We start from the raw sequence: 13,942 nt of genomic DNA on the forward strand, positions 1-13,942 counted from the left end.
AGTAAGAAGAAAATGAACATCTGCACTATTACTTCCATTGAAATAAACCACTTGATCATTTTCCTACTTAAATAGGCACAGGTCTTTCTTCAAAAACCACAAAATTCCAGGCTTGTCTACATAGTAAGTGCCAGGCAATTCAGGGCTACACAGTGAGAGACTGGCACTGATGATGGTGGTGGTGATGACAGTGGTGGTGATACCATTCCCCCCATCCCACACACCACACAGCCGCAGCATCAGTACTGTCTTCTAGGAAACATATCCTCTCTGAGGAGCTTATCACAGTCCCCTCAGTATTGGTGTCCTCCAAGGGGCACTTCCCTGCCTCACAGCCATGCTGTAACGACAGTACTCAAATCCTGACTGGTAGATATTTAAAATGTATCCAAACTTCCCCTCCTAGAATAATGCTTTGATAAATAGCCCCCTTTTATCTATATTTCCAGATCCAGATAAACTTCCAGAAGTACAATTCCTGATCTGGAGAGGCTGCCCTGCCCCAGGGAGGGGCACTCACACCATCCCCATCTAAGTGCCTGACAGCATCCCTTCCTGCACTGGCTAGCAGAGTCCCTGGCTGTGGACGGATGTTCATCACCCAACTTTCCTCTGCTTCAGTCCCAGGACCCTCCTAGCCCTTCTGCTCAGCTGGGGAGGTGGGGACTGAGCGGGGTCAGCTGCTGCTCTCAGCTCTGGGGTGGAAGCATGTGTAAATGTGAGCAGGCCTCCCTCCATGTCATCCCTGTTGGTGACTCTCATTTCCCTTTGGCAAGCAGGTTAATACTGTCCAGCAAACAACTCTCAGCTGGCCACCAAATAACCAGGGAATGGGAGTGGGCGCCGCCAGGGATGGGGTGGACAGCAAGGGAATCCCCACGGAGCTGGGCACACCCACTGTATGTACAGGCTGCTGCTCTGTGCTCTGCTTGAGACAGCAGGCAGGTCCACTCCCCAGCCAGCTCTTACTGAAGCACTGTGGCCAGTGTCTACTGCAAGGCAGGCACTGAGGGGGGAGCTGGTACTGTCTCTGGAGCCAGTGGCTAGACTGTGAGACAAAGCACAGAAAGGGTTACAGTACCCTGATGATCTAGGCTATTTCTTGATGACAAACTAAACAAGTCTAGAGAAAGGAGTCACTACCTCCCCTAGGGAAGTTACAATGAAACACACACACACACACACACACACACACACACACACACACACACGACCCTGTGGTAGTGATGGGCTACTCTCAGGAACCAAGCTGGCCCTTTAAACAATCCCGTCCCTCCCCAAGGCTCTTATCTGATAGGACACAAGGTTCTTAACATCTTTGGGTCACTGTACTGGTTAATGGCCCCCATGCAGTACCAAAAAGAATAGAGACTTTGGATATAGTCCTGATCTGATTCCTGTCACACTATCCTTCCCAAGACTGGACAGGATGTAGGGAGGGCGAAGGTCACTGCTGCTGACTGCTGTTGACATGCCTACTGGGTAGCAAAGTCCCAGCCCAGTGGTGCTCACGACAGGCCAGGTGGTGAGTAGAAGCCTGGGCACATCCTTGGCAGATCACTCCCCACACCCTGCTCCCAGGACAGGCTTATACCCTAGCCCCATTCAGAGAAAGGCTCTCAGTCCCAGAGAGAGAACAGCAGCAGCTTGCCCAGGCTTACAGCAGGGCACGTCAGCAGCGTCTTGTGACACAGTCTCTCCTCTCTGAACCTTGGTCTGCAATCTATGAAATCAGGCAATTAGAGAGCTGATCTGAAGCCCAGAGAGCCTTTCCTAGTTTCCAAAGGGAGCAGAATCCCAGGACATGGGACACTTCTGTTACAGGTGGTTATAGTCCCAGTGGCTGCAGAAAGAGCCAACCCTCCCACTGCCACAAGAGATGCCCTGGGCCAGCTCGGTGACTTTGGAGGGGGAGCTCCAAAGAGGAATGGAGCAAGTGACACTTGGGTCTAGCTGGAGATCTCTGTTATAGAGCTCGTGGCAGGAGCTCAGGAAAAAGAGGCAGAACAGGCAAGTCACACACAGCTCTAGGGCGCAGAGCCTCAGACCCGACGTAAAGCAGCAAAGGACAAAGGGTAGAGCCCGTCACGCTCCGGGTGAGGCCCAGATACCCTCACAGGGCAGCTCAACAGATGCCCCATGAGCTCAGTGGGACACAAATAGTGAAAATGTTGGCTCACTGGCTCTTTTTAAGATTTACTCATTTATTTATTTGAGACAAGAGGGTCTCACTCCATAGCTTTGGCTAGCCTAGAACTTTTCTATGCAGACCAGGTTGAAAATCCAGCTGTGTCTGCCTAAGGCATGTGCTACCATGCCCCACGAGATTTATTTTTACTCACGTGTCTGGTGGTTTTACTTGCATGTATGTCTATGTACCATGTACATGCAGGGCTCTCAAAGGCCAGAAGAAGGTACTGGATCCTCTGGAACTGGAGTCATGGACAGCTATGAGCTGCCATGTAGGTGCTGGGATTCGAACCCAGGTTATCTGGAAGAGCAGCCAGCCCTGTTAACTACTGAGCCATCTCTCCAGCCTGTCATTTGGGTCTTTTGAGGTGGTAGAGGATCCGTTGGAGTAGAACAATTGAATGCTCTGGTCACTTGCTGCAGGTAGGGGACTACCAGCCTGGCTGGGAAGACAGCAGAGCAGACCTCGTAGCGTCTCCCTAGCATTAACTCACTTGCCTTCACTTAACAGCTCCAACTTGCAGTTGAGACAAATGGCATTTGGGAAGGCTGAGAAAGCTAACACTGAGTAAAACCGTGATAGGATTCACTAGACCGAAAGCCCAGGGCTCTCTCTCCTCCATCACCATGGCCAAGAGCAGCACCTGACAGCCCCAACACCGGCAGGTCGGTGAATGGATGGCAGAGCAAGAACTTAAACCCTGGGGGTTGGGGATTTAGCTCAGTGGTAGAGTGCTTGCCTAGCATCCGCAAGGCCCTGGGTTCGGTCCCCAGCTCCGGGGGAAAAAAAAAAACTTAAACCCTGGTTCTAGTCAAGATTTGGGAAGAGGAAATCTTCCAAGTTGTAGAGATGGCTGGGGTCAAGTCCCAAGAGCAGTGCAGGGGAGGAATGCAGGGCCACTTCTACCTCCTGGGGCAGCTCATCTGGACATCTCAATGCCTGACTCACAACAACAAAGGCACACCACCCCCTGTCAGGCACAGAACACTTTCACACTCACTTACTGCCTCTGTTTTCAGTTCTCTGCCTTCTGCTGGGTGGCCTTAGCAGCAAGGGTGTGTCAGGGCTCGGTGCTCAGAGTGCTGGCCAGACAGGTTCCCACTGTGGGGAAACCTACACCACTCACAATCCTCTGTAAGCCTGCATACAAGGCAGGGCCAGTTGGAGCCAACAAGAAACCAACATTGTTCCTGGTGGGGTGGGGGACACAAATGCCCCCCTCCCAAGCAAAGAGCCCTCAAATAGCCAAAGGCACACTAGGAAGAAACCCACAGGGGACATGGCAGGAGGCTGTGTCCTGGAAGACAGAGTCCCACCCTGGATGATACTGGCCTCCATCTCCCAGCGTGAGCACCTGGACTCCACTGGACTCTGCTCTGAGTAGAGAGGCACTGCGCCCCAGTGGGAGGAACCCGGGCGCTGAGGCAGGGCAGCAACAGGAAACCATTCAGCTGTTCACTGGCTTCACCAAACTGTTCTTCTCTAACCTCCAGGTTCCTCTTTGGTCCAAAGGGTAGTGGAGGGAGCAGTGTGGAGAAGGACAGAGGCTCCCTTTCTCCTCACACCTCACACAGCTGTTTCTCACACTCAGGCTTAAGCTCTCTCCCTGCCCTCTCAGTGCCACACCGCCTTAACAGTCTAGCCCCACCCTCTAAGTGCTTCACCTCTTGGGTCACCACATTTTAAGTTATAACCTCAATCTTAAGTAGGAGAAGCAAGGCCACAAAGCACAGCGATGCCCGCCTGCCTGCCTGCCTGCCTGCCCCTTACATCGTACAGACCCTCAGTGCAGAATTATCTTTTAGAACCAAACAAGTCTTGCTTTCCCCAAAGAATCAAACGAGAAGCCAGTGAATACCATGCTTTCTCCCATCGCCTTGGCTGCCTAGTCCAACTGCGGCAACTCTGCCTCTTTATGGCTGAAAATAGTAGTGCTCTGTCTCAAAGACCTTGATTTCACTTCCCAGTACACAGATCCAACAAACTCCTGTCTGGCATGGAGTCAGTAGAGTCTGGACCGACGCTCATGGTGGGAACCCCAGACAGTTCAGCCCAGCACACCGTCTACATCCTCCCAACACAGCACACCACGTCTTTACCTGGATGGGAAAGTAGTCTCGAAAATAGCGCCACACGGCCCAGTTTCGCACCCACTGTGATCTCCTGCCACCTTCCAGGAAACAAAGCACAGTGTTGGGAAGGAGTGGGCGCGAGGGGCATTTGAGCAATGCAGGCGAGGCGAGACAGAGACAGTAAGAACCCTGAGGGATGTATGTGTCTACCAGCCCACATAGGATCACTGTCCCTGCCCAGTGGGCCCCTTCCCACATACATTCCCTCCCACCATCCCTTAAGAAAGGTGAGCTCTGTGAACACACCAAAGGAGCTTTGAATCGCCCACCCCAAGCCATACACAGCCTAGCCCAGGTCCTTCACAAAGTAGGTGTTCCAAAAAAGGACGCAGCAGCCAGGAGGCGGGGCGGCAGCTGCGCAGAAAGCTTTCTAGGGCGCGGGGTGAACACAGGTGGGAGACGCGGACGCTCACCTTTCTTGGGCGTGTTCCAGTCAAATGCCAGCCAGGTGAAGTAGAGAGCAGCTATCAGCCAGCAGTCAGTGCAGAAGGTGTACATGAGGATGACACTGCAGGCCACTCCTGAGGGGCAGAGGACAACAGGTCAGGTTCCCGGGCCTCCTGGCTGGGCCAAGGCTTCCCCCTTGGAAGGGATGAAGTTTCCCATGGTGCTAATCTAGGCAGAGGGCCCGGATGCCTAGGCACTGGGAGTAGTGGGTGGGTGGCTGGCTCAGTGCAGAGCCAGCACAGGCCTCACTTCTTAAGATTCTGGTGAGTCCTAGTGCCAGGGGCACCTGGCTTGAGCAGGACGAGCAGTACAGGGAGACCTCAGTTTCTCGTGAAGCAATCCTTCATGTCTGCTCCTTGAACGGCCCCTTTGCCAGCAAAGACACTGGACACAGGAAAGGAATATCAAGTATCTCCCTTTCCTTTTGGAGATGGGCTAAGCCACTGAGTCACTAAAGCTGGGTGACTTTTATTTTGTTTTAGAGGAGAACTTGGCAAGAGTGACTTGCCCATGCTTACCCAGAGGAGAGCCAGGGTTTAAACTCAGACTTTGAAGTCCAAGGTCCATACTCGGCCTTAGAAGTTCACCAAAGATGACAACTCTCAGATTGTGATGGGGGTGGATGGTGAGGGGTAGAGTCAGGAGTGAAGGGGACTGTTGTCACAGGAGAGCTGTCCCCTTTAACATACAGGAGGCTAGGCAGCCCCGGGACAGAGCCAAAGCCCACCAGGCTCCCTGTCCCCAAACACTTAAGAGTCTCCTGGAACATCTACTTTGGACCTCCTGGCAGGCCATGCAGCTGAATGGCCTGGCCCAGAGGAAGGAGAGCCAGTATCTCATGGCCACCCCTAGATCCCTTCATCATGGCTTCTTTTTACCCAGTCTTTAAGCCCCAGTCAGATCCTTGTTCCTGCAGAGTGCTCCTCCATATCAAACTACCCCACCTACAATCTCTTGCCTCAAAAGGGGCACTGGATGGGGGCGGAACTCAGGTTTCATGACCCTTTCCGTCTACACTGTTAAGCCTGAGTTGTTTCCATTGCAAAGAACAGGTCTGAGTGCAGATCTCTGTGACCCTCAGAACAGGGAAATTGTGGCTCTCACCCTCTCTCCTGAGCCCAGGAGAACTAAAACCAGACGACAGTTTCTGGAGAACAGGCATGTGGTTTCTTAGGACAGTTTAGCAGTGGCACGCACATAGGACGCTGAGTCGTGGGAGGCGTCTGCAGCCCACACACCCTGTTGAGGATAATGTAGGTCCTAAGGCAGCTGAGAAGAATCCTGCTTATATTTAGGCTGCACATACGACACCGTTCCAACAATTTGCCTCGTGCCCCCTTCCTTGGTCCCAGAAAAAGGTTCCTCCGGCGCCAGCCTCTGCAGTGTCCAAAGCAAAGAGAGGAAGGCTCAGTTCAGTCCAAGGGGGCCAGGACTCAGAGTTCAGAAAGGGTGTAGTGAAAACATCCTACAGCCCTTGCTGCCGGGAGGCTGGTTGCCATGGGGAGGAAGGTTATCACTTCATACCTGTCCTTTCTGCATGACTAAGCGAGAAAAGCCCAAGGTTGGTAATTCCAGCCCTGGCGCTACGCAGCTGCCCCCCCCCCCCCGCCCCTCAAGATGTACATTTTCTCTCACCACCTGCCTGTCTAACAGAGCTAAGTCCATGAGAAACTCTGGAGCTAGAACAAGGTGAGATTAATCTCTCCAGCCCAGCCACCAACACAGAAAGGGCTTTAAGTAAAAAGAATGAGCCACCTGCTGGGATGGAGGCTGAAAACTTTAGAGTCTCTGGAGGCAGAGGAATGTGGATACAGACAGACAGACAGACTGACAGATATGCCAATTAGGGCTACACAATGAGATCCTGTATCCAAAAACCTCACAGAGGAGGCTTGGGAAGACAACAATGAACTAGCCCATAAAATGGTCTCCCTTTTGGAGAACCTACAACAGCTGCCTGTGCCATGTCCTCAGGCTGAAGCCCTCCAATGCCACTGGGCCCAGGACCTGTTAGCACAGTGACTGAAGCATCCTGCTGTTCCACAGAGACTGCTCAGAACTACCTGCGTACATGCCTCCCTGTACATGGCAGCCTCACACAACTCACACAGCAGAGCTCTGACCCCCGCTGGTGTACAGGGCAGTGTGTGGGTGCCCTTTGGAAGGACACACAGCAACAGGGCTGTGGAGAGAGGGACTCTAGGACCAAGCATAGTCAGAGACTTGGCCACCCCCGGGCCTTTCCTTTCTTATAGAGGGCTGGCAAGATGAAATGACATGATGTTGGGATGTAACACACGATCTGGAATACAGTAAGTGCTTATGGGCCTGTATGGGGGAGCAAAAATGACATCCAGATTTCCTTCTGGATTCACATGGAAATTCAGCATTTCCTTCACTAAGTCACAGAAGTATTAGCAAAGCCTGTTGACACGATACCTACAGATGACAAGGGTGTGTTCATACTGAATTATGACAGCCTCAGCAATCTTGATACTCCATTTATTACTACTTAAGATTAGTAATTATTATAGCTGCCGCCACTTTCTCACTCGACATAATAAAAGAGCACACATTACTGAATGTCCAGCTGGGTTTCAAATGTTTACATAGTTACATTCCGGCAATATTAGCTCCTTTAAAACCCAATGTACTTTATTTATACAATTAAAAGAACCAAGAAGGCCCACAGCTTTCACCAGAATTCTAGTGGACTAGATGGCACATTATAAAAACAAAACCAAAGACTGTTTAAGAAAAACATAAAGGGGCTCCATTGCAGCTTCACAGTATAGCAAGCCTCTGCCGGCAGGTTTGGGACACAGAGGGAGTGGCTGTGACTGCTCATGTAGTAATTAACAGCAGCTTAAGCAGGCCTGATCATCTTGCCCAGGTCTAGCTCTCACCTACACCAACTAGCATATTGGAAAGACACGCCAGGCCAGTTTCTGGGCTGTGGCTGGGCCTCACAGATCATTAACCTACAGCTCGGGGCCAGTCCCTAGTTCCTATCACATGCTCTCTGGGCTAGGATTGCACAATTTACTCAGTGCCCCACAGCCAAGTTCTGACCCACTAAGGCAAGTGGTGGCTTCTAGTGCAAACAGAGACATCAGGAGCTGCCAAAACAGACTAGGAGAGGACCGAGAGGCTGGGGTCACTCAAGTCTTGTCTTGGTTCCTTCCATTTTTTTCTGTAGCTCTAGACAAGGCTCTGTCCCCACTAGGTCCTTCCTTCCTGTCTGAACAAAGATGAGATTGCATTATCTCCTCTACTCTGGTATTCTAACAAGAGGCCAAATGCAAACCACACTCAGGGGCTGGGCCCTGTCCTCAAACCTCTGCTTCTTCACCTTTCTGGGACCATGTGACCCTGCAAGAATCTGAGGATAGCTCCAGCCTTCCTAGCAATAAAAGTGCATACATGGTCTTACATTTAATTTTAATTAAATGTAATCAATGAATCACCACAGCCTCTCCATTAATTCTGAATGGAGTAGTAAGGGAATGCACTGGGCTTTGGCTCAAACTCCAACTCCCACCTGTGCAGTGGGAACTTGACAAAAGACATTCCAAGAACCTGGCACATGTGGGATTTGTTCCCTTTGGTCTACACCGAGGGCTGAGGCTCTATGCCTGCCTCAAGGACAGCTGTTCTCTATTGTCTGGATGTCTGCCAAGCTCCCATCATCCTGGGCAGTTTGAAGAGAGAGCCTGAAGGCCTGGCCACAAGAGCCAGACACGTGGTGCTCTGCAGCAGGTCTATCAGACGCTAGCCTGTGCTGAGGACATAAGGCCTGGGCATGAGAAGGTCCCGGGTGTTCCTAGCTGGCAAACATTGAAGCACCTAGCCAGTCTGCACAGGCAGTGTCACAAAGCCAGCACAGGCAGGGGAGTGGCTGGGGATAGACTCAGCAAAGGGGATTAGGCCTGGCATTGGAATCCTAGAACACTCTAACCACAGCATCCATGCAATGGGACCACCAGCAGGCTCTGTGTAGGGGCTTTCAACCTTCATCTTCAATCCCCGGGATGCCTACAAAAGGCATGTGAGGTGAGCAGCAGCACCTTCACATTCAAGAGGAGGGTACTTGTTCTGAGAGGTCAAGAAGCCTACGTAAAGTCAGAGCTTGTCTGGAGTGGGTCTCAAACTTGGCGATGCATGCTCTAAGGCAAAGCAACACACCTGCTCTTTGCCGACAGACAAGGTGGGACTGACTGTAAGAGGGGCACATGCTTCAGGCATCCCACAGAACCAGAGTCCAGGAAGTTGGGCAAGTTAAGCTGCAAAATAAAGCCATACTATATCTATGGATTATGTTTTCCTGCATACCTAATGGTGGAGTGTTTGACCTAAAACATGGGAGTAAGTGGCAAGAGGCTGGGGAAGAAGATAACCTCACTGAATGCAACCATGTCCGCCCCACTCAGCACCACCCTAGGTGAGCTTACCTAGCACCAGGAAGGATAGGACCCACTGTAGGACTGAGATGACCTGTAGGTGTTTTTCCACCTTGGATCTGTTGAGCCAGGTGACAGAGAAGATGTCTTGGAGGGCCGAGAGGATGCTGGAGCCAGTGCCTGCAGGAGAGGATGTTCGTTTGTTATAAACCCGCTCTCATCTATGTTAATGGAGAGTTTTGCTGGATATAATAGCCTGGGCTGGCATTCGTATTCTCTTAGGATCTGTATGACATCTATCCAGGCTTTCATAGTCTCAGGTGAGAAGTCTGGTGTGATTCTGATAGGTCTGCCTCTATGTGTTACTTGACCTTTTTCCCTTATTGCTTTTAATATTCTTTCTTTGCTTTGGGTATTTGGTATTTTGACTATTATGTGACAGGAGGAATTTCTTTTCTGGTCCAATTTATTTGGAGTTCGGTAGGCTTCCTGTATCTCTTTCTTTAGGTTTAGGGGAGTTTTCTTCTATAATTTTATTGAAGATATTTACTGGCCCTTTAAGTTGGGAATCTTTGTTTTCTTCTAAAACTATTATCCTTAGGTTTGGTCTTCTCATTCCTGGATGTTTTGGGTTAGGAGATTTTTGCGTTTTACACTTTTCTTTAATGGTTGGGTTGATGTTTTCTATGATATCTTCTGCCCCTGAGATTCTCTCTTCTATCTCTTATATTAGCCCAAAAGCTTGGATTACCCAAGATACAATCCACAGATCACATGAAGCTCAAGAAGAAGGACGATCAAAGTGTGGATGCTCCAATCCTTCTTAGAAGTAAGAACAAAATATTCACAGGAGATATGGAGACAAAGTTTGGAGCAGAGACTGAAGGAATGGCCATTCAGAGCCTGCCCCACCTGGGAATCCAGCCCATATACATACAGCTACCAGATCCACACAATATTGCTGATGCCAAGAAGTGCATGCTGACAGGAGCCTGATATAGCTGTCTCCTGAGAGGCTCTGCCAGAGCATGACAAATACAGAGGTGGATGCTCGAAGCCAACCATTGAACTGAGAACTGGGTCCCCATTGGAGGAGTTAGAGAAAAGATTGAAGGAGCTGAAGGTGTTTGCAACCCTATAAGAACAATACCAACCAACCAGAGCTCAGAGAGACTAAACCACCATCCAAAGAGTACACATGGACAGACCCATGGTTCCAGCAGCCTATGTAGCAGAGGATGGCCTTGTTGGGCACCAAAGGGAGGAGAAACCCTTGGTCCTGCCCAAGGCTGGACCTCCCAGTGTAGGGGAATGTCAGGGCAGGGAGGCGGGAAGGGATGGGTGGTTGGGTGAGGGAAAGGGGATAACATTTGAAATGTAAATAAAAAATATCCAACAAAAAAAAGAGCCTGTTCTCCAGCATCAGACACCTCAACATAACACACATCCCACAGATGCCTTGCTAGATAAGTGAATGTGGGCCACAGAATCAAAAATAACTGAACCCCACTCAGCCACCAAATGTCTTCCTAATAGCTGTTTTACTGCCTTCCCTGAATCATAGTTTCTACATAGGAAACAAGGGGATATGGTACTGGGGAATCTAAGAGCTTGCCCTGGACTTGGGCCATATATATAGGAGGCCAGATCTCTTCTATCTCCTATGCCCCAAACACATATCTTCCTTTATCTGGGCCTAGTACAAATATTTAATCTTTGATATCTGTGGCTATGAGGTCAAGGACAGAAGTTCAACATCCAATTTGCAATATTTTGTTTTGATTTTTGTCCAAGTGTACTTTGAGCATCCTGGATCACTGCCCCACTCCCTTTATTCTGGGCACCCTTCTTTCCATTAAGTTGGCTCTCATTCCCATCCCAACAACCAATCCTATACCGCCAGCAACTCAAGAGGGATTTACATGCGTCTTCACTGTAGTCCCCAAAGCTTGGGGCTCAGGGAGGATCCAGGGGGTATCTTGTTGGGGAAGCTATGCTCCCAAACACTGCAGATAAAACCCAAGCTGGTGTTTGGAGTGGTGTTTAATAAGCAAAGACACACAGGACACGGGGAAGCACCTGAGCTAGGGCTGTACCTATGTTTGCTTCTAAGCAAGTGCCAAGACTGGAAATCAGGACAAAATGTGCTCAATTCACTGGCTCTGTAGTTGGAGACCTAGGATGACCCCTGGGCTCCAGCAGCTGACAGGTAGTGTGGCCAGGAAGCCTGGTGCCTACAGGAGAGGTGGCACTAGAGAAGAGTATGGGTGAGGTCCCAAGACCACTCATTCCAGTCTTAGACTAAAAAGAGGCCACTTCACACACTAAATGTTGAGCCCAGCTGTGTCCCTTTGTCAGCCTATTTTGAGTGCCTACTGTGTGCCACCCAAACACTCCTTTCCTACTGCCCACTGCCCAGGGCCCAGGACAGATGCCTGTCAGTCTTGACCTTGAATGTCTCCTGACCATCCGCCCTGGCCCACAAGCTGGGAACCAGGAAAGAAGGGATCGAAGGGTTCACATTTGAGTCTTTGCTCTCTGTCAAAATTGATAGCAGAAAGGTCACAGCCAAGTTCAGAAAGAAGTATAACTCCTCTCAGCTGAAAGCTCACAGCCTCTCTGATTTTCAGACGTAAGTAGGAAATGCCAGACATTCCAGTCCTTTCACCTCCTGATCTAATAAACCAGATGAAGAGGGCGTGGCACTGTAGAGGCAAACTCTCCGTCTCACTCTATATGTGTGACCCCAGGGGAGAGTATAGGATTCAATGCCAATGACCGTCACACACTGAGTACTCAATAATATACAACAGGAATGGTGGGGCAAAGGCACAAAAACAGAGTTGGATCCCACAGCCATTTCAGAGACTGGTGCATTGCCCCTTCACCTCTTTTGTAAATCTTCTGTCGTAGGCCCCTTTCTCTTATGGGCCCTTCCCCCAACCAGACTTGCTCTTTAGGTTTCATCCTGAGCCCTAAAGGGATCACACATTTTAGCATGAGCAGAGTTACCAGGCAGAACAACCCAGGATTCCTGCCTCTGTTCAGGGCACATTATTCTCTATACTTTATATTGGGTTCAATACAGCACCCAATGAATGCAAAGGACTCTGACCATTGGACATATCAAGTTCAAGGGTGGACCAAACTCAGGGCCTGGTACATCTGCCCACCAGTTGAGCCTAGATAAATGACTTGGTCACAATTATATCTAAAGGTCTCATGACCTTCCCTGGACTGTATGTGGGGACAAGTCTCACACATATGTATAAGAGGAATGAACCTCCAAGATGCAGTCTAAACTCCTGACGTAAGGCTGGTTGGCTACATCACTGTCAGCAACAATGGAGGTGAGGGTTAAGCATAGGTAACCATCGGGCAGGCCAGGTACCCTACTGGCAGGAAGACAAAAGGTTCTGTAGCAATGTCTTGTCCTAAGCATGGTCTAGGACACATCATGTCACCTGTGAGCAGGTTAGAAATGACAGGGTCCAATGAGTCGATTCTGCAGTTGACAATACCCCCAGGTGCTAAATTTGAGGAACAACAACTAGAACTATTTAGTCTCCCATGGAGTAAGTGAGTGAACCAGGGTTCAGCCTTCTGCTTGTCAGGAAATGAATGCATGGCAAATGCCTTCTGTTATCAGCCCCACCACTACAGCAGGAAAAACCTCAGGCTAGAGTTTGGAGGAATGTTTAAGGAAAGGCACACGGGGCATAGGAAGACACCTTGAGCCTGCTGGAAAGTGAGGCCCAAGCCCAGGCCTGAAACCCTCACCCTAGGCCAGCAGGCCTTGCATTTTAGTCAACACAGCCAACTGTAGCTGGTACAGCACTCAGCTTGGGGGAGGCATGTAGAAACTCCTTACTGGTTATATGCCCCATCCAAAACTGAGTAAGCCTAAATAAGGAAAAAAGCAAAACAAAACAAAACAAAAAACACACACAACATCCCAAGTCCCTCCAATCTTTTGAAACTGCTTAAAATAGAGGAATACCCCATTTTGTTAAGCTCTCATCCCATTATACAGACAAAACCAAGGGCCTGAGAGACTCTGCGCAGGCCATATCTATGCAGGCCAGAGCCCATCCTGTTCTTATCCTGCCTCACTGGACCAACCACCTACTGCCTGCCCTGCCAGCAAAACGGGAATGTAGTCCAGGGAGGACCTGCTGCATTTCTGGGAGAGGAAATGGCAGATGTCTGGAGAGGTTGGGGGTGGACTGCAACACTACATTCCTCAGATGCACTCCTACAATCCTCCCTGCCTGGCCTGCCTCAAGTCCAGGCTCCAGTGGAAGCCCTAAGGGACCTAGGAAACAGTGACTGCCCCTTAGAGGTGACATCCTGCTTGACACACTATGCTTTTCCGATGGAGAGGGCTGTACTGTACCTCCAGGGAGGTACAATCTTTTCTTCCCTGGGGACCACCCAAGCCTGGAGCCTGACAGAGGCTTTCTAGCCCCCCGGGAGGTTGTCTGTGACAGTAAAGTGAGGAGAGAGCAGCAGGGGATGAAAAGGAAGTTCTCCCTCTCAGCTCCTGTACTCTCTTCCTTGTACAAAGGACATAGTTCAAGTTGATTGTCACGTGAGAGCAATACTGCCCGAGGCCTGGTCAGTTCTGATCTACATCTGGGTTCCCAGTGCCCTGACAAGGCCTGGCTAGTATAAGAGAAAGGCACTCAACTCTAGCCATTCAGGATCCTAGGGCAGAACAGCAAGAATGGTACCTGAGGAGGAGCTCCTAAAGTTTGGAATCCTGGGAATCT

At 50.2% G+C, this 13,942-nt stretch overlaps 1 protein-coding gene and 1 long non-coding RNA gene across 9 annotated transcripts in view; one reads left to right on the plus strand and one right to left on the minus strand.

Annotated features, from left to right (window-relative positions):
- Positions 1-10,575, plus strand: part of LOC120099889 (uncharacterized) — a 29,404-nt gene extending 18,829 nt beyond the window's left edge. For 3 of the 4 annotated variants that reach the window (XR_010060697.1, XR_010060695.1, XR_010060696.1), the window contains one exon: positions 9,904-10,575. This is a non-coding gene — a long non-coding RNA (uncharacterized LOC120099889). Of the gene's footprint in view, positions 1-449 lie in introns of all 4 variants that reach the window. The other variant, XR_005499329.2, reaches the window with a different exon arrangement.
- The window catches only part of Dgat2 (diacylglycerol O-acyltransferase 2), a 30,419-nt gene that overhangs the window by 6,229 nt on the left and 10,248 nt on the right, over positions 1-13,942 (minus strand). For 2 of the 5 annotated variants that reach the window (XM_008759689.4, NM_001012345.1), the window contains exons 2-4: positions 9,222-9,350; positions 4,737-4,844; positions 4,291-4,361 (exon numbers count right to left, since the gene is read on the minus strand). In XM_008759689.4, the coding sequence (XP_008757911.1) occupies positions 4,291-4,361; positions 4,737-4,844; positions 9,222-9,350 (308 nt within the window). Of the gene's footprint in view, positions 1-4,290; positions 4,362-4,736; positions 4,845-5,874; positions 6,012-9,221; positions 9,351-13,942 lie in introns of those variants that run through there. The other 3 variants (XM_006229733.5, XM_039101533.2, XM_039101534.2) reach the window with 3 other exon arrangements.

Source organism: Rattus norvegicus, chromosome 1 (genome assembly GCF_036323735.1).
Source record: "Rattus norvegicus strain BN/NHsdMcwi chromosome 1, GRCr8, whole genome shotgun sequence".
Taxonomy (NCBI): domain Eukaryota; kingdom Metazoa; phylum Chordata; class Mammalia; order Rodentia; family Muridae; genus Rattus; species Rattus norvegicus.